The sequence below is a fragment of the Podarcis liolepis genome (genome assembly GCF_965112155.1).
Source record: "Podarcis liolepis genome assembly, chromosome: 7".
Classification (NCBI taxonomy): Eukaryota; Metazoa; Chordata; class Lepidosauria; order Squamata; family Lacertidae; genus Podarcis; species Podarcis liolepis.
In genome coordinates, this window is record NC_139561.1 from 25,945,169 (window position 1) to 25,968,806 (window position 23,638).

The window sequence follows — 23,638 nt, forward strand, 5'->3', positions numbered from 1 at the left end:
GGTCAACCCGGTAGCTTTCAGACTGGCACTTCCGGAGGGTTCCAGAATGCATCCGGTATTCCACAGATCGGTGCTCACTCCCTACAAGGCACCGCACAGGTTCCAGGAACCCGGAACGGCGCCGAGTCCGGCCAGAGACAGAACAGGGCACGCGGGAGTGGCACAGAAGGAGCGCATCAACGAAGTCACGGAGATTTTGGACTCCAGATGGGGGGAAGAGGGGGTAGAATACTTTCTCGCCAAGGAGGGCACCCCGGCCAGTGCGAACAGCTGGGTGCCGGGCTACGCCTTAGACGAACCTCTGCTCAAAGACGAGTTTCATGCCCTCTTCCCACATAGACCTATGCCAGCAGACTTTTTCGACGACTGGCTTTTCACGCCCACGCTTTCGGCCAGCACGTTCCGGGGGTTCGACTCGGACGAGGAACCGACACGAGACGTCCGTTCCCCGGAGGGGTCACCCTCGGGATCTGCCTCAGAACCCTCGTATTGGTGGGACGATAGGCCAGAGGAGCAGTTCCGCAGAAAGTGGCTGGAATGCTCAGGACGAGCAACGCCGCCAGGAGGAAGTGAGGGAGAGACGGACATGGACATTTTCGGGGACGACCCTGGTTTCGAGCACGGCGGCACAGAGATGGAAGCGGAGGTGACCGTCGTCGACGAAAGCAGGGAGGAAGACCCGGGAGAGTTCAGATGGAGGCCCGCCACGGGAAGCGACCGATATCCGACGTTCGTCCCTTTGCAACAGCAGCCCCCAGCTCCAGCACCGGAAGGAGGGGAGGGGGGAATGGGGGGCTTCGAGGGGGGGATGGATGTCAGGGGTTTAGGAGCAGAGGCACGGGCAAGGGAGGAAACAGAGAGCGAAGGGGAGGAGGCAGAAGAAAAGATGAGTGATGACGACGACCCGAGATCTCCTAGTCTTTCCAGTGAATCAGAGGATTCACAGAAAGGAGCACCAGTGGCCAGGGCAAGGGGGGAGTCTAGGGGGGCACCCCAGGAAGATAGAGCCAGAGGGGACTCAGGGGGGAGCAGCTGGAAATCGGGACCAGCGTCGCCGCCAGGAAGCAGGGAAGAGGAAGAGAGCCAGGGGGGAAGCGCTGGCAGCTCACCACAGGAGGGAGGGCATGAGTCAGGAGTGGCCACACCTCCATCGGGGAGCGAAGAAACGGTTAAGAGGAAAGTGGAAGGTTGGGCGCGCGCGCCAAGTTCAAATGCAGAGGAAGGCGGCGCAGTAAGCAGCCCCGAAAGGGAACCAGGTCCTAAAGCCCGGCGCAAGGAGGCAGGAGGGTCCGGGTCAGCGTCAGAAGAATCCCGGAAGGAAGAAGCCCCGGGGGGTAGAGGGACCCAGAGGAGGACAGTCAGGCGGAAAAGGTGGAGCAAGGCTAGGATATTAAGTTGGTGCACACGGGGCGGAGACTCAGACGGAGCTTCGCCGACCTAGCTACTAGACGTAGAGTTGCGCGCAGCAGCGTGAGAATGGAAACTGTAATTCAATAAAGACTTTTACTTAATGATCGCTGGCTAGCGTGATCCTCCGTGAGCTAGGATCTTCAAGCAGCTCTGACAATTATTATTATTTTATTATTATTATTATCCCTCCCACCAGATGTCAAGGAGATAAGTACAACTTTTAGAAGACACCTGAAGGCAGCCCTGTATTGGGAAGTTCTGAATGTTTGATGCTTTATTACGCTTTTATCTTTGTTGGAAGCCGCTCAGGGTGGCTGGGGCAACCCAAGCAGATGAGCGGGGTACAAATAATAAAGTCTTTATTATTATCAAGCTAAACTTCCTGAATTGCTCAAGGCTCAGCCTGCATCTGAGTCCTTTGTGAACCTTTGGCAGGAATGGCTTTTTGTCAGCTGGACTCTGACCACTGTGTTTGTATCTGAACTGGAATCTGGAGTAGGAGGAAAGGAACTACACTTGATTCTGAACCAACAGCCTGTCCCTCAGCGATCCCTATAGCTCCAGGGAATTGGGATGGTTCTTTTTGTTTTGGGAACATAGGAAGCTTCCTTATACTGACTCAGACCATTGACCCAGGCCTAGCTCAGCGTTGTTAATGCCAGGGATTGAATTTGGGACCTTCTGCAAACGAAGCCTATGTTCTGCCTCCGAGCTATGGCACACTTTGCTTCGCACGCAAAGGAAGACAGGTCTGCTGTTCTGCAGCTGCCTTGAGAGCTGCTGGAACTCCAAGGCTGGAGTTAACCTCCTACTAGGGTTAAGGAGGCTGCTAGTGATGGATGACTTCGTTTATTCATAAGCAGGCCAGCCTTGGTCTAGAGCAGTAGATTGGGAAACTGAAACCCAGCTCATCACTCCCTGTTCCAGGCAGGCTACAGCACTCCACAGACTCTTCCAATTATCGCCAGCCAGCTGGAGCATCCGGAGAGGAGCCAGGGCCACCCAGAGCTTCCCAGCTGCCCCCTTATGTTGTGAGGCTGGTGCCTCAGCTCCATTCTGTGTGGTTGCTACCTCTTGCATTGCAGAACAATGCCAACAGCTGATGGGGGAGCCCATCCCACAATGTCATCTCTGGTAGTGCATTCCCAGGAAACCGCTCCATTGCCCTGCTTTCTGCTACCACCCGTCACCATGAAAAATTCTCCAACGAAGACCACGGGTGGCTCAAGCCTCAGCCTTGTAGCCATCTTCTTTTTAAGTGGCTATGTGTGCAATACTTTGGCCACCTCATGAGAAGAGAAGACCCCCTGGAAAAGACCCTGATGCTGCGAAAGATTGAGGGCACAAGGAGAAGGGGACGATAGAGGACAAGATGGTTGGACAGTGTTCCCGAAGCTACCAGCGTGAGTTTGACCAAACTGCGGGAGCCAGTGGAAGACAGGAGTGCCTGGCGTGCTCTGGTCCATGGGGTCACGAAGAGTCGGACATGACTAAACGAATAAACAACAACAACATGGTGTGCAAAGGCACCCACAAAATGGCATTTGGAGGGATGGCACCGAACCAAACCGGCCTCAAAGTTGATAGGACGAGAGACAAGGAGACCAACAGTAAAGGGAGCTAGCGCCAGTGACAGGTGGATCTGACCGATTCCAATTTTGTCCCCATCCTTCTCATTAAGCTACACAAAGGCAGCGAGGAGGGGGAAGCTAACAGCCAGGGCCACCCCTTAAATTGGTTGTAAGAAAGCAGAGAGGTCTGTTGTGATGAATTACAATCCACCTTGGCATGAATGAACGTCAGAAGCTACTTTAGTCAGACCATTAGTACATCTAGCTCAGTATTGTTGACACTGTCCGACAGCAGCCCTCCTAGGTTTCAGGCACAAATTTATCCCATTCTTTCACTATATTGCGTGAGAGTATTGGTCCATCTAGTTCAGTATAGTCTGCACTAACTGGCAGACGCTTTCTGGGGTTTGAGCAGGAACCCCTCCCTGCTTTACAGGTAAGCTACAACCCTTCCCCAAATTTGCCTTTCAGATTGTTGAAAAAAGCAAGTTACGTTTTTGACTAGGGGGAGCTTTAGCAGCCTTCAGATCCATTGTGCAGGTATTTAATCCTGTTGTTGTTGTTTTTAAGGAAGTCATTTGTAATAGAGGCCACTGTGGCATCTTTTTCAGTGAGTGCTGTAAAGCCTGTTAGGTTTTTAAGAGGATGAAGGAAAAGGGAATAAGGGATCTTTGATGCAGGCTCTGTCAAGGCTGAGGGGAGCCTCTTCCGCTCGTGACTGAGGGAGTGGGGCTGCTGATCTGAGTCAGGATGATGCTGCAGAGCCGAAAACATGAGGAGCAGGAGGGCCAGTGTCAACGCTGTTTCATGTCAAGAAAAACAAACCCCTCAGCTAATTTCACTTGGAACTCTTTTTTTTAACAGTCAACATAAATAAAAGAAAAAGCAAATCCTGGAGCAGGCTGACATTTACAAGGGTCACTCTTCAAGCGATGTGTCCAGGAACGCTAATCATACATGCTGATCTCGGTTGCCTTTCTTGGCTGTTGTCCTAGCTGGATCCGTGCGGGAAGCCTGACAAGTGTCCTGCTGGCAGCCACATCGCCGGACTCATCCCGTAAAGCGGGAGAGAGCGCCTCAACTTGAGGAGTTACATTCTCATACCCAGCCTGGCAGCAAGGTCTTGTGAGCAGGAAACGGAGGGCAGGACTGTCCCCAAAAAATGCCATTCCGTTGAATGGGGAAAGGGGTGGCATCCCGTTGAAACACCACTCTTCCTAAAGTTAGAAGCTGACTTCTACCCAGGCCAATGTTTCCCGAACTTGTGTCTTCAGCTGTTTTTGGACTACAATTCCCATCGTCCCTGACCACTGCTCTTGCTAGCTAGGGATGTTGGGAGTTGTAGTCCAGCTGGAGACCCAGGTTCGGGAAACACTGTGACCTAGCTCGATATCTAAGCCAGCCTTCCCCAACCTGGTGTTCTCCGGATTTTATTCTGACTCCAACTCCCACAAGCCCCATGCTGATGGCAACTGGGTGTCCAAAAACATCTGGAGAACATCAGGCTTTGGAAAGGCTGGCCTGTGTTGACCGGCAGTGGCTCTCCACAGTTTCCAGGAGTCTTTCCTAGCTCTTAACCGGAGAGGCCAGGGATTGAACCTGGGATGTTGTATATGCCGAGCACATGCTTTGCATGAGGCAGTGATGGCCACCAACTTGGATGGCTTTAAAGGAGGATTAGACAAATTGATGGAGGAGAATAAGGTTATCAGTGGTGTTCTACCTCCACTGCCAGAGGCAATATGCCTCTGAATGCCAGTTGCCGAAAACTGCAAGTCGGGAGAGTTGCTGTGGAATTCAGGTCCTCCTTGGGACCTTCCCACTGGGCCACCTGGTTGGCCACTGTGAGAACAGGATGCTGGAGTATGATAAGCCTTTGACCTGATCCGTCAGCGGCTTCCCTACTGCTAGGGTGAATGAAGGGACATAAACCTTGTGGCTGTCCCTGACTTCAAGAGCATTAAGGATGCGTTGTCCTCATAGGAGCATTCAGCCATACATTTGGATTGGCGCTTAAACTGGAGATGTTCAGAATGTGGATTTTTTTTTAAAAAAAGGAGGGCTAGCTTCTCCTTAGGAACGCGGGTGGCGCTATGGGTTAAACCACAGAGCCTAGGACTTGCCGATCCTTCGGCGGTTCGAATCCCCGTGACAGGGTGAGCTCCCATTGCTCGGTTCCAGCTCCTGCCCACTTAGCAGTTCGAAAGCATATCAAAGTGCAAGTAGATAAATAGGTACTGCTCTGGCGGGAAGGTAAATGGTGTTTCCGTTCGCTGCTCTGGTTGCCAGAAGCGGCTTAGTCATGCTGGCCACATGACCCAGAAGCTGTATGCCAGCTCCCTTGGCCAATAAAGCGAGATGAGCGCCGCAACCCCAGAGTCGTCCGCAACTGGACCTAACGGTCAAGGGTCCCTTTACCTTTACTTTCTCCTTCCGTGCCATGAATCACACAGGGCAAATTCCACAACATCTATCGCTCACCTAGTGGCTAGTCTGCTGGAGGCTGAACGCCAGATGTATTCAACGGGTATCCAGACTTTTTAAAAAAGTGCAGTAAGAAAGCATCATTTTCTAAAAGGCTGGCGATAATAGGGCAGGGATGATTTTCAGGCCCCTTCTTTGCACGCCCACAGAAAATAAGCAGAATTGGCTTCTGCCACAAGGCAAGAGAGTCTACAGGGAAGACTGCAGATGGGGCAGGACGTTGGGTCCAAAGCAAGCTTCTGCCTCCTTCTCCCTCCTGGCAGAGAGCGAGCGAGCAAAGGGGCCCATTCCGGGCAATCGGCTCGGTTCCCAACAACTGAATTTGCTGCTGTGTCGTTCAGCGGCCAAAATATTCCAGCCGGACCTCATCTGGAGCTTGTTCCAGTGACCACAGCACTCCCCCGCCACATCACTGCCACAGCAGAGACAGCCTTGAATGTGTGCCTGCATCCCCCCCTCCCTAACCTTTCCCCTCACTCTGTTAGGAAGAAGAAAAACGCGAGGCCCATAGAGCAAAAGAAAAAAGTGCTCTGCTCATCCACCAATCCTACAAACTGTCCCAGAATCAAGCAGCAGGAGGTTGGGTGGTGGTGCTTTTCATGGGACTTTGGCTGCCTTATTAAGCAAATGTCTCTGAGACAAATGGGCACAGAGCTCCCCTATTGTATAGCAGTGGCAGGTAGGAGACTTGCTGTATGTCTCATCTCAGAAACAAGGCCCATCCACTCCAGTGGGATTGACTACTATGTACATATAGACCCAAAGAATTGCAGAGTTGGAAGGGACCATGAGGGTCATCTACCTCAACCCCCTGCAATGCAGAAATCTTTTGCCCACCGTGGGGCTCGAACCCATGACCGTCAGGTTAAGAGTCTTGTGCTCTACCAACTGAGCTGTCTCATCTTGCCCTCTGGTGGCTTGCGGAGAGTTACGGTTGTATCCAAGGCTAGCCCTGCTCGGAGTGGAGCCATTGAAGTGAATTACCTGACTAGGGTTTAGGCTGCTCAGCAAAGATGGGAAAGCAGTGGCCCTTAAGATCTTGCTAGACTCCAACTCCCATCACCCTTGACTTCTGGCCATATTGGCTGGTGCCGATGGGAGTTGGGAGTCCAAAAACATCTGGAGGGGCCACAGATTCCCCCAGCCCTGCTTTAGATTTTCTGCTTCCACATGGATGCATTTTCAAGGTGGACCCTGATTTCTTCATCTACAGCCAGATCTTCAATCTGGTAAGATTGGTCCTTACCGGTTCCTCTCTCCCTGTCCCACCAGAATCTCACTCCTACCTATTCATTTGTCCCATGTGGGTAGCAAATACCTCCTGCTGATCACTACCTGGTCTGTCTGTGGCATCTTTGTTTGCCTTTAATATGTACCAGGGAAAGAAAGCAATGAGCCTAGTTCCATAGTTCTGCTGTGGAAAGAACACTTTTGATTGATTGTGTGGGGCAGGGCTTACCTGCCCCCCCCATATTTTATTCAAGTTGGCACCCCTGACTGTAACTGTAAGTGGGGTCAGGTGGTGCCTCTGTGCATGTGCAAAGTACCCTTCCCACACTCTGCCCAGGCCCCACCCCACACTGGCTCTGTTCTATAACCTCATTAAAGGCAGTGTGTCCTTGAACTGTGATAAAACCTCTCTCTTGCCTGGATAGAGGGCAGAGAGGGCATCCAATCACACTTGCTTTTGCCACTCTCACCACTACCACGAGACCCTGGAAGGCTGTCCACAAGGAGAATATAGCCCCAGGCTGAAAAAGGTTCCTCACCCCGGTCTAGGATCTACAATAGGTAAAGGGAAACCTTTGGCCGCACAGGTGTTTTGGATGAACTACAACTCCCATCACCCCTGGCCATAGCCCATGCTTGCTTGGGCTGATGGGAGTTGTAGTTCAGCAAAATCTGCATGGCCAAAGGATCCCTTCATGTGGTCTGGACACAGAGTCCTGGCTTAGATTAACCCCCACTCCCCCAGCTAGTATTACAAATAGCCTTGGGGGTCGGGGTGGTGTGGGGGAGATAAGGAAGCTTATCTACAAGGCAGTGTTAGAAACTGAGATATCAAAGCTAGGAGCTTAATGGCACCGTACACCTAGGTTATGGGCGCAACAATGTCTAGGTGCACTTTTTTATAGCAAGAATACAAAGCTGAAAATGAATGAACTGCAGCTAAAATATTAGGTTCATTTTTCACATGGTCTGGTCCTTCCCATGCCCACCCCCCTAATATTCTTAAGAGGGTCTCTTCTCCAGTCTTCAGAGGGTAGCTGGAAGTGGGGAGGCAGAAAAAGTTCCTCCTTTCCTTCCACTTTGCAGTTTTAATCTGAAATCTTAGGCACAGTACAGTGCCCAGCGCTCAGAAACTGCTTGCGCTAATGAAATTCCCTGTCACAAAGTGCGCCTAGAACAATGGGAGTTTTGAACAGTGCTACAAGGGCTTGTGATTTTTTGGGAAATTACTTTGGCAGAGAGAGAGAGAGAGACAGGTCGTGAACCTCATTCTGCACAAACCCCACAGAAGTGACCCACAGTGATGCAAGAGTTCATTTTGATGAGACGTGTCCTGGAAGATGTCTTGGCAGATTGCACCCCGCGTTTATTATGTGGGGAGATGCAGGAAGGAAGGGGGATGTTGCCCTTTAGATGATCTGCCTCAGACGCCCCCCAACCCAACCCCAACGTCTTCCTGGTGGAAAAGCAGTTGCATCCAAAATCGTTCCATTATACCACATTTTCTTTCTTTTTTAATTGCCCCCCCCCCTTCCAGGATCAGCCACTAGTCTCAAACATGCATCGTTGCAAAGGGCGATTTGTTCCAGGCGTGACCTTTCCTTTCCATTTTAGGTCTGTAGGTGGAGGCAGGAGGGTCTCCGGGTGATGCAGGTGGGGGGGGCACACTTTTCCCCTCAGCACCATGGAGCAGAGCAAACCCCTGTCCTTCACCCCCGCCCCCCAAAGCCAGGAGGAAAGGTTTCTGGTTCTGGGCAATAAATACAGCAGGCCAAAGAGGACAATGACGACGTTGAAAAATAAAAAAAGACAATCCCTATTGGAACTTTTAAATATTTTTCCTTAAAAAAAATCTGTTTCCCTTTGAAGCGTCCCCCAAGCGGGGCAACCCCGAAGCGGTCTCTGGGCCCTGCTCTGGCCACGGAGTCTGCTCTGCCCACGTCACCGGCAGGTGTGCATCTCTGCCACGCGGTGGCACTGTTTACACTTGACAAAGCAACACCAGTGGAACTTGCAGCTGCACCGCTCCACCACCTCCACCTCGTCCGTGTGGAAGCCTCGGCCGCAGCACATCAGCTCGCAGCCGTCGATGGCCTTGGAAGTCTTGTTGCAGTGCCTGCCGCTGGTGCCCAGGACGCCGTTCCTCAAGTCGTGCTCGCAGAAGTCGGGGCTGGAGTCCAGGTAGACCAGGTCCTCGTCCGTGTGGGGCTTGAACTGGGAGTTCTTGGGGACTAGCACCTTGGTGGAGCCCACCTTCCGCTGCTCGACCTCTGTGGCCCCGTCAAACTTCTCCTTCAGCACGTTGCCCACCTTGCGGAAGGGGGGCATCGCCTTCCAGCAGGTCTTCACCTCGCACGAGCCGGACACGCCGTGGCACTTGCACTCCACCCGCATGTGGTTCAGGATGGCCTGGGTGGGGAAGGAGCAGAAATTCATTTACTTACAAACACGTTCCTTTCTTCCTTTCGTTCTTTAATCCCCCCCCCCCCAATAGAACAAGACACGAACAACAAAGCGGCAAACTATGACAATGAGGACGTGCCTGACATTTGTGACATCTTATTCCAAGGCGGCATGGCTAGCCAGGGAAGCTGCATGTTGGGAGATTCAGGGCAGGTTCATTCAGCGAATGGTTCAACGGCAGAACCTGCTCCTGCTCTGGTGATGACCACCAGTTTGGATCAAGAGAGGATTAGACAAATTCATGGAGGGCAAGGCTAGCAATGGCTGCTAGTCACAATGTGCTGCAAGCCGCCCAGAGTGTCTAGGGAAACCCAGCCAGGTGGGCGGGTTGTATATATTAAAATTATTATTATTATTAAATCGGCTATCATCAACCTCCGCTGAATACCAGTTGCCGGGAGTCGCAGTTAGGTAGAGTCCTGTTGTGCTCAGATCCTGCTTGCGGGATTCCTATCAAGGACACCTGGTTGGCCACTTTAAGAATAGGATGCCTGACTAGTTTGGCCTTTGGCTTGATCCAGCAGGCTCTTCTTATGTTCTCAACTGTCTTTAATTGTTGTTGTTTTAAATAATTTTTGAAACTGTTTTTATTGCTAATGGTTTTTTTGTGTTTGTGTGAAATGGCTTCAAGATGTTTCATGGAAAGCGATTCGTAAATGGAATTACTGCAAACACTTTAGGATTTTGAGGCAGGTGACACCCACTACCCATATGTCAGTGGGGGTGTGATGGGGGAAGTACATTTTTTCTGGGGGGGAAAGTAGGGAAACTCAACATGAAGCTTGTTTGTTTGTTTGAGGCCCGATCGCAGTGGCATACCCCCCACACCGGTAGTGTCTGATTAATAAATTCAAGCAGGCAATGTTCTGGATTAGAAAGGGCCACAACTTTATTGATTACAGATATCGGTGGATTTTTGGCTCAGGCATTGGGTGTATATCCGTTCCAGTCCCCCAGACACCCCAAGTTCCTGCTTAAAAAAAACCAAAAACCCTTGATGGTGCAGAAATGAAATATACCCAATGTACTGAGGGTAAAAGTTAGTCCACATCTGCTAATGCTTGTCCATGGAAAGACCGAAGACACCCCCAAAACATGGCAGCTATTTTAGTTTCTTGCCAGTTCTGCAAGCTTTTTAAAATGTTGCATTGTTCACTTGGCCATGAGAGACATGGTAGGGCAACGCAGTCTTAACTGACCTGATGCCCTGCCTATGTGTTGGACTGCAATTCCCATCAGCCATTGCTGGCTGGAAAGAGAAGAGATGATGCAGACACACAGAGGAGGGCAACGCAGAGTGCTCATTCCTCCTCTGTTGTCCGAAAGTCTTGACCAGCTGTTTCCCACACATTCAAGTTTCTCTCTGCAGGTTTAAGGGCTAGAAACTTGTTCTCTTCCAAAAGCCAGCAAGCGCAGGAAGCAGTGTGTGGCTGCCCTACACCCCGGGAAGCAAGATGCACAAGCCTTCTGCTCTTACCTTCCTCCCGGCTTCGTTGTTATGAAGGTTCATGAGCGCCCTGCTGGAGGAAGCCCCTTTGCTCCTCTCCCTGACGTCAACGAAGGACTGAGAGAAGGCCACTCCGTAGGCAATGTTGTCGGAACAGCCAGACCACTGGAAGCCTAGAGCAGGAGGCGAAGGAAAACAAAGGGCAGCACTTACGTGGGGAGGACAGCATGACTCATTCCACAGTGCTGCAGCCCAATGGCAAGAGAGGGACTCCCTCCCTCTTTCTCCTCTGGGAGGCTACAGGGAAGGGGTGGGGGAACTCAAATGTGCCCCCCAGGCCTCTATCTGGCCCTCAAGACTCCCCCAGGCAACACCTCCTGTCTTCAGGAGACGCCCCATAGAGGCCTTGCTCTGTGCACACCTTGATGCTTTTGCCTGTCTTGAATGTGTCCTTGAATTGTGACACTGACCCTTGCATGCCAAGGGGTGATGGAAGTTGCAGTCCACCAACAGCTGGTGAACCAAGTTTGAGAAAAGCTCACCTATGCCAACAATGGCCTTCCAGATGACGATGATAATTTTATCATTTACCGTATTTTTCGCCCCATAGGACGCACTTTCCCCCCTCCAAAAATGAATGGGAAATGTGTGTGCGTCCTATGGGGCAAATCCAGGCTTCCGCTGAAGCCTGGAGAGCGAGAGGGGTCGGTGCGCACCGACCCCTCTCGCTCTCCAGGCTTCAGGAAGCTCTCCGCAAGCCTGCGGAGCCCGACGACGGAAACTTCCTCTGGGCTCCGCAGGTTTGCGGACAGCTGCCTGCAGCCCGAAGCTCGGGGAGTGCTGTGTTGCACACCCCGGGCTTCAGGCAGTTCTCCGCAAGCCTGCGGAGCCCAGCGCAACTTCCCGCTGGGCTCCCTAGGCTTGCGGATAGCAGCCTGTTCTGGGGGCTGGGGTGGGGGAAGCTCGGGTTTTCCCCGCCCCAGCCCTGCGCCTGGGGGGGGGATATATTTTTTTCCTTTATTTGCCCCCCAAAAAACTAGGTGCGCCCTATGGGGCGAAAAATACGGTATATGCTGCCCATCTGACTGTGTTGCCCCAGCCACTCTGGGTGGCTTCCAGCAAAATACAAAAATACAATAAAACATCAAACATTAAAAACTTCCCTATTCAGGGTTGCCTTCAGATGTCTTCTAAAAGTCATATAGTTGTTTATCTCCTTGACATCTGACGGGAAGGCGTTCCCCACGTGGTGGGCACCACTACCGAGAAGGGCCTCTACTTGGTTCGCTGTAACCTCACAGTGAGGGAACAGCCAGAAGGCCCTTGGAGATGGACCTCCATGTCTGGGCTGAACGATTGGGGTGGAGACCCTCCTTCAGGTATACTGGACCGAGGCCGTTTAGGGCTTTAAAGGTCAGCACCAACACTTTGAATTGTGCTTGGAAACGTATTGGGAGCCAATGTAGGTCTTTTAGGACCAGTGTTATAGGGTCCTAGCTGCTGCATTCTGGATTACTTGTAATTTCCGAGTCACCTTCAAAGGTAGCCCCATGTAGAGCGCATTGCAGATATCCTGGAATTCCAACTCCCACCAGGTCTAGCCAGCATAGTCAGCGGTGAGGGCAGATGGGAGTTGTAGTCCAGTGACATCTGGAGCAGGGAAGTTGGAGAGTTCCAGTGGAGGTGGCAATGGGGACAGAAATTGCCAGCGTTTGCTTATTTTGTCCCATATCCGAAAAGGAAATACAGTGGTACCTCGGGTTACATACGCTTCAGGTTACATACACTTCAGGTTACAGACTCCGCTAACCCAGAAATAGTACCTCAGGTTAAGAACTTTGCTTCAGGATGAGAACAGAAATCATGCTCCGGTGGCACGGCAGCAGCAGGAGGCCCCATTAGCTAAAGTGGTGCTTCAGGTTAAGAACAGTTTCAGGTTATTAAGAACGGACCTCTGGAACGAATTAAGTACTTAACCAGAGGTACCACTGTAAATCAAGTGAACAATAGCCAGCATCTGCTGCTGCTGTTGCTTTCAGTCTGTAAAACGACGTGTAATTGCCATTCCTTTGCACGTACAGGGATTGGGGTGGAGTGATAATAATAATAATAATAATAATAATAATAATAATAATAATAATAATAATAATTTTTACTTATACCCCGCCCTCCCCAGCCAAGGCCGCGCTCAGAGCGGCTTACAAGCAATAATAAAAACAAGTTGAATGATTACAACTTAAAAACAAAATTAAAATAGAACAACAGCAACACCATTTACATAAGGAGTTACATAAAACACGCGATTTGGGCGCAGCAGACAGCACAGCAAACAACGCAACTTTGGGTGGAATGGAAACAGCGCTGCATGTGACAAACTTGGCGCAGAGCAGAAAACGTCCTGATATCCCTGCTCTGGAGGGCTGTCGGCTGCCCACCCCTTCAGTGGTCCTGCCTCCACCCCCTGAACTCCCACTCATGTACTTACCCTGAGGGCTGACCCCATGGACCGTGCGGTCGCACCCGCATTTGTCGAGTTCCCCGCTGCTGCATGCCCTCGTCACGGCAAAGGCAACACCAGCGGAGGAAATTGCATACACAAAGGCGGCCTCCCGCGTCCCTGGTGGAGGAAGCAGAGAAGAAGAATAGAATTGTGGCATTGGAAAGGGACCAAAGGTATCATCTAGTCCAGGCTTCCTCAGACTCATCCCTCCAGATGTTTTGAGACTGCAATTCCCAACATCCCTGACCACCGGTCCTGCTAGCTAGGGATCATGGGAGCTGTAGGCCAAAAACATCTGGAGGGCTGAGTTTGAGGAAGCCTGATCTAGTTCAACCCCCAAAAGAGGCATGAGTTAGTGCATAACCTGTGCTTGGGTGAGTGGAACTCCGCAGTGTTTTAGGGGACAAACCTACATGTTACACGGATCTGGCCAAATGGCTCATTGCTCTGTACAAGCCCTTCACCAACCTGGTGACCTCCAGATGTGTTGTACTGATAGGAGCTGGAGACCAGAACATCTGGAGGACAGCAAGCTGGCGAAAGCTGTTCTGCACAAAACCTGCTTGTTTATCTGCTTATCTCTCTGCTTGCTTTTCATCTTTGCATTGCTGTTGTTGGGAGAAAGATCCACAGCCCCCTTCTGAAAACAAAACAAAGCATGGCGAGCAATGGAGATGCACAGAGATGCAGTCCGTGGGTAAAACTGAGGTTTATTTATTTACTTAACCTCAGTTTTACCCACGGACTGCATCTCTGTGCAAGGAAGACCATTATCAGGTGAATTGCTCCTAAAACCAATTGGCCCCTTAATGAACAAACAAACAAACAAACAACAGCAAATTTATACCCTGCACACTCTGGGTGGCTCCTAACAGAATATTAAAAACACAATAAAACATCAAACATTAAAAACTTCCATAAACAGGGCTTGCCATGGGCCCCAAATTCTTAGGAAGGCAAATAAAACAAAGTCAACAAATATCAGTATATAGCCAGCTTCTATTAATCATCCAATCACTTTGCTTTTATATCTTCGAAGGAGAGAAATGATGGTGGTAGAATTTTTTATTCCAACACTATAAAAAAAGTGAAACTCTGCACCTGCACACAAATTATTTAGCAACGAAGCAGCAGCCTCAAAATGCAGTTGTATTGTGGAATATTCGTATACAGAGGTTCCTCATTGGCAAAGGAAGTGAACTCTTTATTTCTGAGGCTCATAGTTCATTCATTGGTATTGCAGCATCCCTTGTGAACTAGGGGCAGCTGGGCTCATCAACCTGGGAAGGTAGCTCACCTGGGAGAAGGGAAACTCTGATCTGAACCCAGACTGCCTTGTGGGATATCTTCGGGAGAAGAAAAGGCTACGGAATAAACCCGACACAAATCGGGAGTGGACTCCCTAAGATGGTTGGATGGCACCTTGTACGCCTCCTTCCGGCAACTCATGCAGCCAAGCTGGTGCCAAACATATTGCTCTGCTTTCCTTGGGACCACATTAGTGAGACCGAGAGGGGGGGTCTTGTTGTCTGGGCAGCCCAGGACTTCCACGCTTGCACCCTGGGGAGGTCACTTCGATGTTGCTAACATGGCAGTTTGACTTCACCCAAAGAGGCGCACTCCATCGACTCTACACCACAAGCCAGTGTGGTGTAGTGGTTAAGAGTGGTAGTCTCGTAATCTGGGGAACTGGGTTCGCGTCTCCGCTCCTCCACATGCAGCTGCTGGGTGACCTTGGGCCAGTCACACTTCTCTGAAGTCTCTCAGCCTCACTCACCTCACAGAGTGTTTGTTGTGGGGGAGGACGGGAAAGGAGAATGTTAGTCGCTTTGAGACTCCTTCGGGTAGTGATAAAGTGGGATATCAAATCCAAACTCCTCCTCTTCTTCTTCAAGACAGATGGATGTCAACAACAATACCGCGTGAGCTGCTTTTTCATGCCAGCTCCTTTTCGAACCCTAGGTCTGCATTCACTCCCGGCACAGTCCCATTGACCGGGGGGGGGGGGCAATGCCGACCACTTTGGGAAACGAGTGTTCTGACAGTTCCTAACTCTATTCCTTGCTAACTCTTAAACCAGTGGCCAACAAACTTTTTCAGCTGGTGGCTGGTCCATTGACCCTCAGACCTTGTGGTGGGCCGGACTATATTGGGGGGGGGGGGAATGAACAAATTCCTATGCCCCACAAATAACCCAGAGATGCATTTTAAATAAAAACACACATTCTACTCGTGTAAAAACACCAGGCAGGCCCCACAAATAACTCAGAGTTGCGTTTTAAATAAAAGGACACATTCTACTCATGTAAAAACACGCTGATTCCCGGACAGTCCACGGGCCGGATCGATAAGGTGAATGGGTCGCATCCGGCCCCCGGCCTTAGTTTGCCTACCCGTGTCTTAAACTTTTCCTTCTCTACCATGGTTCCAGACCCAGCCTGTATGCTTACTTGCTGAGTCAGTATTTGAACCCGTGTGGTTCCAATTAAAGCCTAGCAAGGAAAATTAAACACCCCCCCCCGTCCGAAACTCCTCTCAGTAGAGTCCAAACTCCTCTCTAATACTCTTTCTGCTCTGCTCCCAGGCTGGGAACATCTACCAAGCCAGGCTGAGAACTCCTCTTACTGCTTTCTCTCTGCAACTCTGCAAAAGCAGGGGGTGGAGGAAGAGACGAAGAAGAGGTGAAGCTATGTTGGTGGCTGTGTGTGTTCTTCTCGCTACCTCCCCCCCTCGCCCCAGCCACCCTCATGTGGGTAGGTGCATGCGGGTGGAGTTAACGAAAGAGGAATATTGGTTTAGCAGTTCTCAATTATGTCTTGCAACACTCCGTCCCTGCCAAGGGGTGGTTAGACTGGAACAGACCCTTCTGTCTTGGAAGATCCTGGCACAGGCCCCACCGAGAGGCCTTTGCTCCATTCTCACAGCCCCAAACAGCCAGCAGGGAAGGACACAAATGCCCTTGAACAAACACACACACACACACACACACACACACACACACTCCCCAATCCCAGAGCCTCAACAGGAGAGCAGGGTGTCTGGGAAGGGGGGTGGGCGCAGAGAAATAAAACGTCCCAGCGGTCAGGACGGCTCAGGCACCAGAGACTCAAAGCAACCGAGCGACCTCCGAGTTAATCGAGGTTAATAGCAGGCCTAGAGTCCGTGGGTTTCGCTCTGTGGCCGCCCGAGAGGGAGACAACTTCACTCGATGGTATTTCTGGCATTTCCAGGGCGAAACCTTTGCAAGCACAAATCTGCAGCCCTGCTCTGAAGACGGCCGGAGGAAAGTTAAATAAGGAGGCGCAGCGGTGGCGAGGGTGGCAACCTGAGTGTGGGTGGGTAGCTGTAAGGTGGGGGGCAGTTCACAGAGAAGGGCAGAGGCCTCTGGGTTGTTTTTTGTGTTTGTGGTGTGTGTATACAACTGAGCACCTGAAGGATGCCCCCAAACCAACCCCAGTCCTTAATCCTGGACATTTGAACCCTTGTACAAATTCATGGGAGGATGAACGGTCCGATTTGGTACCTATCAGCTGTGCCGGTGAAACAGAACCTCCACATCCAGGTGCAATCTACCTTGGAATCCAGAGTGCTGCAAACAAGCGACAGGAGGAGTCTGCCGCCTTTGTGCCCTGCTTGTGAGCCCCTTTCCCAGAGGACCCTGCTTGGCTGCTATATCTAGCGCACCTGAGCTATGAGACTCCTGAGCGGGGGTGGGGGGGAGCGCTACCTTGTGGCCCTGCAATGTGTTGCTGGACTCCAATTCCCACCGGCCTCATTCAGCAGGGACAATGGCCGGAGATGCTTGGATATTAATCCTGCCTCTCTTCAACTTTGTAATGCATAGGACTCCAGCAAAACGTTGCCAGAAGGAAAGAACAAATGCAGACAGCTGCTGGAGATGTGGAAGTAAAAATGCGAACTTAGTACATATCATGATTAACTGCCCGATGATAAGATCATTTTGGTGCGAGGTGAGGATATATATAGCAAGAGTAATAAAAAGAAATTATTTGGGGGATTTGAATTTAATTCTAAATTATATACCGAAAACGTGGGAGATTACAAGGGGTAAAAAAATGGATGTACCGTGCCATGTTAGAAGCAAAGAAACTTGTTTTGATTAATTGGAAGAGCCGCAAAAAGATCCTATTGAGCACATGGATTGACAATATGGACAGACTAGTTACATATGAACGAATTGCATATTGACGCAAATTAAGAATGGATAAATATGAAGAAATCTGGAAGGAATACTTAAGCGATAAGGTGGAAAGTGGTGGGAAGTAGGGGGAGGAGGTGGGGAAATATTGTCAGAAAGGTGTAGTTATAGGTATATCAGTACTCAAATCTGAATTGTTAAATTGTGTTATTAATATTATTGTGGTTTTTGTTGTATGTGGTTTTTGTGGTTGCTGTTTGTACTGAAAAAGTGATTAAATAAATTTTTTAAAAAACCTTTGTAATGCATAATGCTGGGCTGGCCGGTCAGTTACATATCCTACGCATTGAATTGCATTATTTATTTATTTATTTTCAAAAAATGATTTTAACTGTGAATCACCACCTTGAAGGCCAGGGTGGGGGGGCGTGGCGCTTTGGCCCTGAAAGCCTTTATAGAAGTATGCCTCCCTCCAATACGTACAAACTTTCCCCCCAATCTTGCTATGCCCCAGATGTCTGCATCTTTCCTAATCAACCTGCTTCCTTAAAATAGGATAGCTGCTTCTTGAGTCAGACCATTGCTTAGGGCTGGGGGGTATCAGCTTTTCAACACTGCAGTGCATCACCAGTTTGGCGATATACCACAATGTTGAAAAAACAAGATGCATGGGCCTCTGCCCGAGACACACCAGATGAAACTGCCCTAGTTCTCACCTCAAGGCAGTTTTACCCAGGCTTGCAGCCTGGGACAAATGCCGTTTGTTTGCACTGCTCAGCTGGAGGGAGGGAAGGTCCCCCCCCCCCCCAGCTGAGATAGCCCCAGTGCTCTCGCTGCTTATGTGTGAGCTGCAAGAGCATCAGGGCTCCTTTAACTGCTCACTGTGAGGAGCAGCAACCACATTCCCCCCAATTTAGCAGTTTCACAGAGCCCCCACCCTGCAGTTTGTGGGACCCAGCGCAGGGCTGGGGGCTCCTTTAACTGCTCAACTGAGGCAAGGGCAGCTGAGCAGTTTAAAGATACAGAGGGAGGAACAAGCTGTATCAGCACCTCACTGATACAGCTTGTTTCTCCCTCTCCGTCGTATGAGGGCAGAGTGTGATGGCGGTTTCACTCAGCGATATATCGCTGCTGAAACTGCCGCCACTTCTGAGTCCCTCTGCTAGCAGCGCTGCTGGAGGAAGGAACTCTCGCAGACACTGTTAGCACAGGGAAATGGGAGAGGTGGTGATTTCCCCCAGTGATATACAGTGGTACCTCGGGTTACATATGCTTCAGGTTACAGACACTTCAGGTTACAGACTCTGCTAACCCAGAAATATTACCTCGGGTTAAGAACTTTGCTTCAGGATAAGAACAGAAATCGTGCTCCGGCAGCGTGGCAGCAGCGGGAGGCCCCATTAGCTAAAGTGGTGCTTCAGGTTAAGAACAGTTTCAGGTTAAGAACGGACCTCCGGAACGAATTAAGTACTTAACCCGAGGTACCACTGTACTGCTGAGTGAAACCAACATCGTGGTCTGCTCCTCATGCTGGTCCTGGACGATATATTGATGTATCGCCCAGGCCTACCATTGGTCCAGCTATTTCATATTTTCCACACTGACCGACTGCCGCTCTCCAAGGTTTCTGGCAGGGGACATTTCCAGCTCTACCTGGAAACAACAGGGATTGGCCTCGGAGCCATTGCAAGCAAAGCAGGTGCTTTTACAACTGTGCCATGGCCCTTCTATTAATAATAAGCCAAGACACCGGTCCTCGTGATTCTGAGAAAAGCTTGCTTAAATAGGGAGACGCCTTACCCCAAGGCAGACCATCGGGCCCATCTAGCTCACCGACTTGTGACGGCTCTCCAGGGTTGTCAAACAGGGGTATCTCCCAGCCTGAGGACTGAACCCAGAACTTTCTGCGTGCAAAGGGGAGGCTCTGTCACTGAGATATGGCCCTCCCATTACCCAGGGAACCTTCTGCATGTGGCCCAATGCACCAAAAGGGGGGACAGGCCACCTCACCAAAAGGGGGGAACCTCACCTTGTGTCACCACTTTCCCAAAGACTGGCAGGCTGTCCAGCATGGAGCAGTTCCAACGGCGGTTGCGGAACTGGAACTGGCACTCCTCAATGGCCAGCTGTGCCCCCCGGCGCACTGAGTCCATGACCTCCAAGTTCCTCTTGCACATCTGCACCTGCCGCTGGATCAGACCCTTCAGCTTCTCGCAGGTCTCTTCCTCAGAGATACTTCCCACAGAGGACAGCTTTGCCAAATATCTGCTAGGACGATATGGGGATGGGGAGAGAAGGGAGGGGGAACAAGGACAACAAGGAAGTGAGCAGTGGATCCCGGTCACCTAACAGCCAACCCAGGAGCCAAGGACCATTGCATTATTATTTTTTGCACTGAGCATGCAGGTTTTAAGAAATGCAAATAGCAGCAGGGGTGTAAAGATCATTTAACCCTTTCCTCCACTGCTGTGGCCCAACGGCTTTGGCTGCAGAAGGTCTCAGGTCTGATCCTTGGAATCACAGAATCACAGAACTGGAAGGGCACCCCAGGGGCCATCTAGCACTACCCCCAGTAATCTTCATGGAGGAGTGGGATATATATATATATACCTTTTCAGCTCCACGGGCTAGGAGCATATCAGGATTGGCCTCCTGAGGCCAAATTTGACAAGTGGGTAGGGCTGCTCAGCTGTCAATCAACTGATGCCCCAAATGACACCAGGTGCAAGGTGCTCTGAAGTCCTCAAGGTTTGTTTTTTTTGTTTTTGCATGGAATCTTGCGAAACTGAGCAGGATTCAAACCTATCAGGTGTTGAGCAAAAAAGGGGTTAAATCCTGCTGTGTTGGCTGCATGCCCCATCTGTTCCCTAAGGGGAAAAGGTGCACGCATCCAATGCAGGGTTTAACCTTGCCCTCCTGCCCATCAGATGGCATCACAAACCAAGTCAGCTGATAGGCAGGTGAGGTTTGTGGTTTCTGACAAATGGCCTCAGGGCTTTCCAAGATGGGTCCATGGCATGGAGGTACCCCAACCTGCTAAAGGGAGTTATAGCAATAATGATCAGAATTGCAACAGAAAGGAGGGGTACATAACCGTTGCTGCAATCCTGATGAAAATCCCTTATCTTACTTGCTTTGCGGGGAGAACCCCTCCCTTTCCCCCCTTCCATATCTGTTGTGATTCTGATAATTATCATTATATCCTCTGCCTCATCTGATGTTCTTTTGCATTCCCCCCCCCCAAAAAAAACTTGCACGTTAAATGCAAAGGCACCCATAACGTCACGTCTGCTTTGGCCCCCAACTCTTGTCCAAACAACTTCATTCTCTTTAATATACCACCCATATTTTGCTCAAAGAGCTCCCCATGGTGGCTAGCCACATAAGATCATTCAACACTCTAGTAAAATGCATTGGAAATACCCATGAAAAGAAAAGAAAAATCCACAAAACAGCAGCAGGAAAATGAAACAGCCGCCGTGGCTACTCCATCTCTGACCCTGTCTCCAAACTCTTAGTGAAAAGAAACTGCCTCCACCAGCTTTGAAAAGGTTAAAATAAAAGTGAGTCACATACATCACGTTGCCTAAAGAATCCTAGGAACTGTAGTTTACCCCACACAGAGCTACAACCCCCAGCACTCTGATCAGACTACAGTTCCCAGGATTCTTTGGGGGAAATGATGCGCTCTAAGTGTGCTTGAAATATATGGGGTGTGTGCAGCCATGCAGCCGGCTCACTTTTTGCTGCTTAGCGTGAAAGAACATAGGAAGCTGCCTTAGACGGAGTCATCCTGTTAGTCCATCTAGCCCAGTAATGCCTACACTGACTGGCAGTGGCATGCCAAGGTTTTGGGCAGGGGCCTCACCCAGCTCAGCTAGAGATGTCGGGGATTGAAAGCAGGGCTGTGCCACTGAGAAACAGACTTTCCACACTGCAAATACATGGACGGTGGTACCTTGGTTCTCAAACGCCTTGGCTCCCAAATGCTGAAAACCCGGAAGTAAGTGTTCCAATTTTCAAATGTTTTTCGGAAGCCAAACGTCCGATGCGGCTGTCAGCTATTGTTTCTGGGGCGCCTGCACCAATCAGAAGCTGCGCCTCGGTTTTCGAATATTTCAAAAGTCAAATAGACTTCCAGAACGGATTAAGTTTTGCGCTTTTGCTATTTATTTTGCATTTTTGTTTTTGAGGCTTTTTCGGTTAATTTGTTTTTGTGACTGTGTGGAACCCAGTTTAACTACTGATTGATTGACTGTGTGACTGCGGAAATGGATAAAAGCCCCCCCATTCAAACAATGACTATAATCAGTACAGGTAAGAATTTTTTTTTAATTTTCATTTTTTCATCTGCAATACTGTCTTATCTATTTTATAGTACAGTACATTGATTGCTTTCATTTTATGGATCAATGTGCTCATTAGATAGTAAAACTGATGTCAAATTGCTGTTTTCAGGGTTGTTTTTAAAAGTCTGGAACGGATTAATCTGTTTTGCATTACTTTCTATGGGAAAGCGCATCTTGGTTTTGGAACGCTTTGGTTTTGGAACGGACTTCTGGAATGGATTAAGTTTGAGAACCAAGGTACCATTGTATAGAAGTTGACTCAACCGGCAGCTAAATGCTGCCCCCAGGACTTGCAGTGAGGTAGTCTGCTCCACTGCACCCAGGCCAGCAGGCTAACAGGGAATAAAGGCCACACACCTCTGACTTCAGACACCAAGATGCTATTGCCTGTCCACTCCCTGCCAACACCCAGTGCTCGCATTTGCCTAACAGCAGGGCCGGCTTTCCATGGGGATGGGCACCTGACCAGTCACCCCAAAAAGATTCCATCAGCTCCCCACTTAAACCATTACTGTCACAAGAACGAAAGAGAAGTTCTAAAAGCAAAGATTACGATAACTACCCACCAAGGAAGCAGATCATTGTGAAACCATGACAATTTCTTGTTGACAAATAAAAAGTTGCAAATTGTTTTATTGCATTTTCATTCTGCCATTCCTCTGCATGCCACTGAAAAAGCTCAAGCTGACATACACAGTTCCTCCCATTTCGCCCTCACAACAATTCTGAGAGGTAGGCGAAGCCCTGAATGTATGACTGGCCCGGCGTCACCTTGGCTGGGCAAGCACTTGAACCCGGATCTCCCTGATGCTAGGATGACCTTTTGCTGAATAGGTCACCCTTGCCTTTCCCCCCTGGGTAACTGTTTCGCGGTACTGCCTGGAGAGGCCTACCACAATCCTGCGCCCTGCTTGCGTGGAAGTAAACCCCACTGAACTCAATGGGACTTACTTCTGAAGAGCTGTGAACAGGATTGCACCATGAGCCAGGAAGTGATGCGCTTCGTGGATGCCAGGAATCTCCCCAGCAAATTGCCCTCGCTGATCTGCTTCCTAACAAATGACTCTGTCATGAAATAAAAAAGGAAGACTGGCACCAACACCATGGCGCTCTTTTAATCTAGTGATGGGGAACCTCACACCTAGGATCCAAATGTGGCCCTACAAATCTCTGTCTGGCCCTTGAGAGTCTCCGCAGGCCACACCCTCTTGCAACCTTGCATTGCGCTCTTTTGGAGTGTTTTCTGCCTAGTTGGAAAGTGTCCTTCAACTCTCATAATGAAAATATCATTTCCCCCACACACCAATCTTCTCCGTCCCTCTTTCTCCCCCCTCTCTTTGCTCCCAATGTCTATGACAATAGTGTCTCATACTGAATGTATACAAACTGAAAAAAAAGACACTATGGTTTGAAAGTGGAGACGCAATACAGTGGTACCTCGGGTTAAGTACTTAATTCGTTCCGGAGGTCCGTTCTTAATCTGAAACTGTTTTTAACCTGAAGCGCCCCTTTAGCTAATGGGGCCTCCCACTGCCGTCGTGCCGCCGGAGCACGATTTCTGTTCTTATCCTGAAGCAAAGTTCTTAACCCGAGGTAATATTTCTGGGTTAGCGGAGTCTGTAACCTGAAGCGTATGTAACCCGAGGTACCACTGTATGTACTTTCTCTTGTTTATTTGTTTGTTTTGTACCACAAATCTTTAATAAAAAATAATGCTTATTGCTTCCCTGGATCGAGAGGAGGAGTGTGTGTAGAAACTAGCTTAGGTAAAGGTAAAGGGACCTCTGACCATTAGGTCCAGTCACAGACGACTCTGGGGTTGTGGCGCTCATCTCGCTCTATAGGCTGAGGGAGCTGGCGTACAGCTTCCGGGTCATGTGGCCAGCATGGCTAAGCTGCTTCTGGCGAACCAGAGCAGCGCACGGAAACGCCGTTTACCTTCCAGCCAGAGCGGTAGCCATTTATCTACTTGCACTTTGACGTGCTTTTGAACTGCTAGGTTGGCAGGAGCTGGGACCGAACAAC

General features: G+C 50.0%; 1 protein-coding gene across 1 annotated transcript in view; it reads right to left on the reverse strand.

The window, feature by feature from the left end:
• Positions 1–8,036: 8,036 nt before the first annotated feature.
• WNT4 (Wnt family member 4) overlaps positions 8,037–23,638 on the reverse strand; it is a 51,696-nt gene continuing 36,094 nt past the window's right edge. Inside the window, exons 2-5 of the mRNA XM_083513234.1 lie at positions 19,294–19,529; positions 13,091–13,222; positions 10,636–10,778; positions 8,037–9,104 (exon numbers count right to left, since the gene is read on the reverse strand). Coding sequence (XP_083369360.1) covers positions 8,637–9,104; positions 10,636–10,778; positions 13,091–13,222; positions 19,294–19,529 — 979 coding nt within the window. The 3' untranslated portion in view covers positions 8,037–8,636. The remainder of the gene's footprint in view (positions 9,105–10,635; positions 10,779–13,090; positions 13,223–19,293; positions 19,530–23,638) is intronic.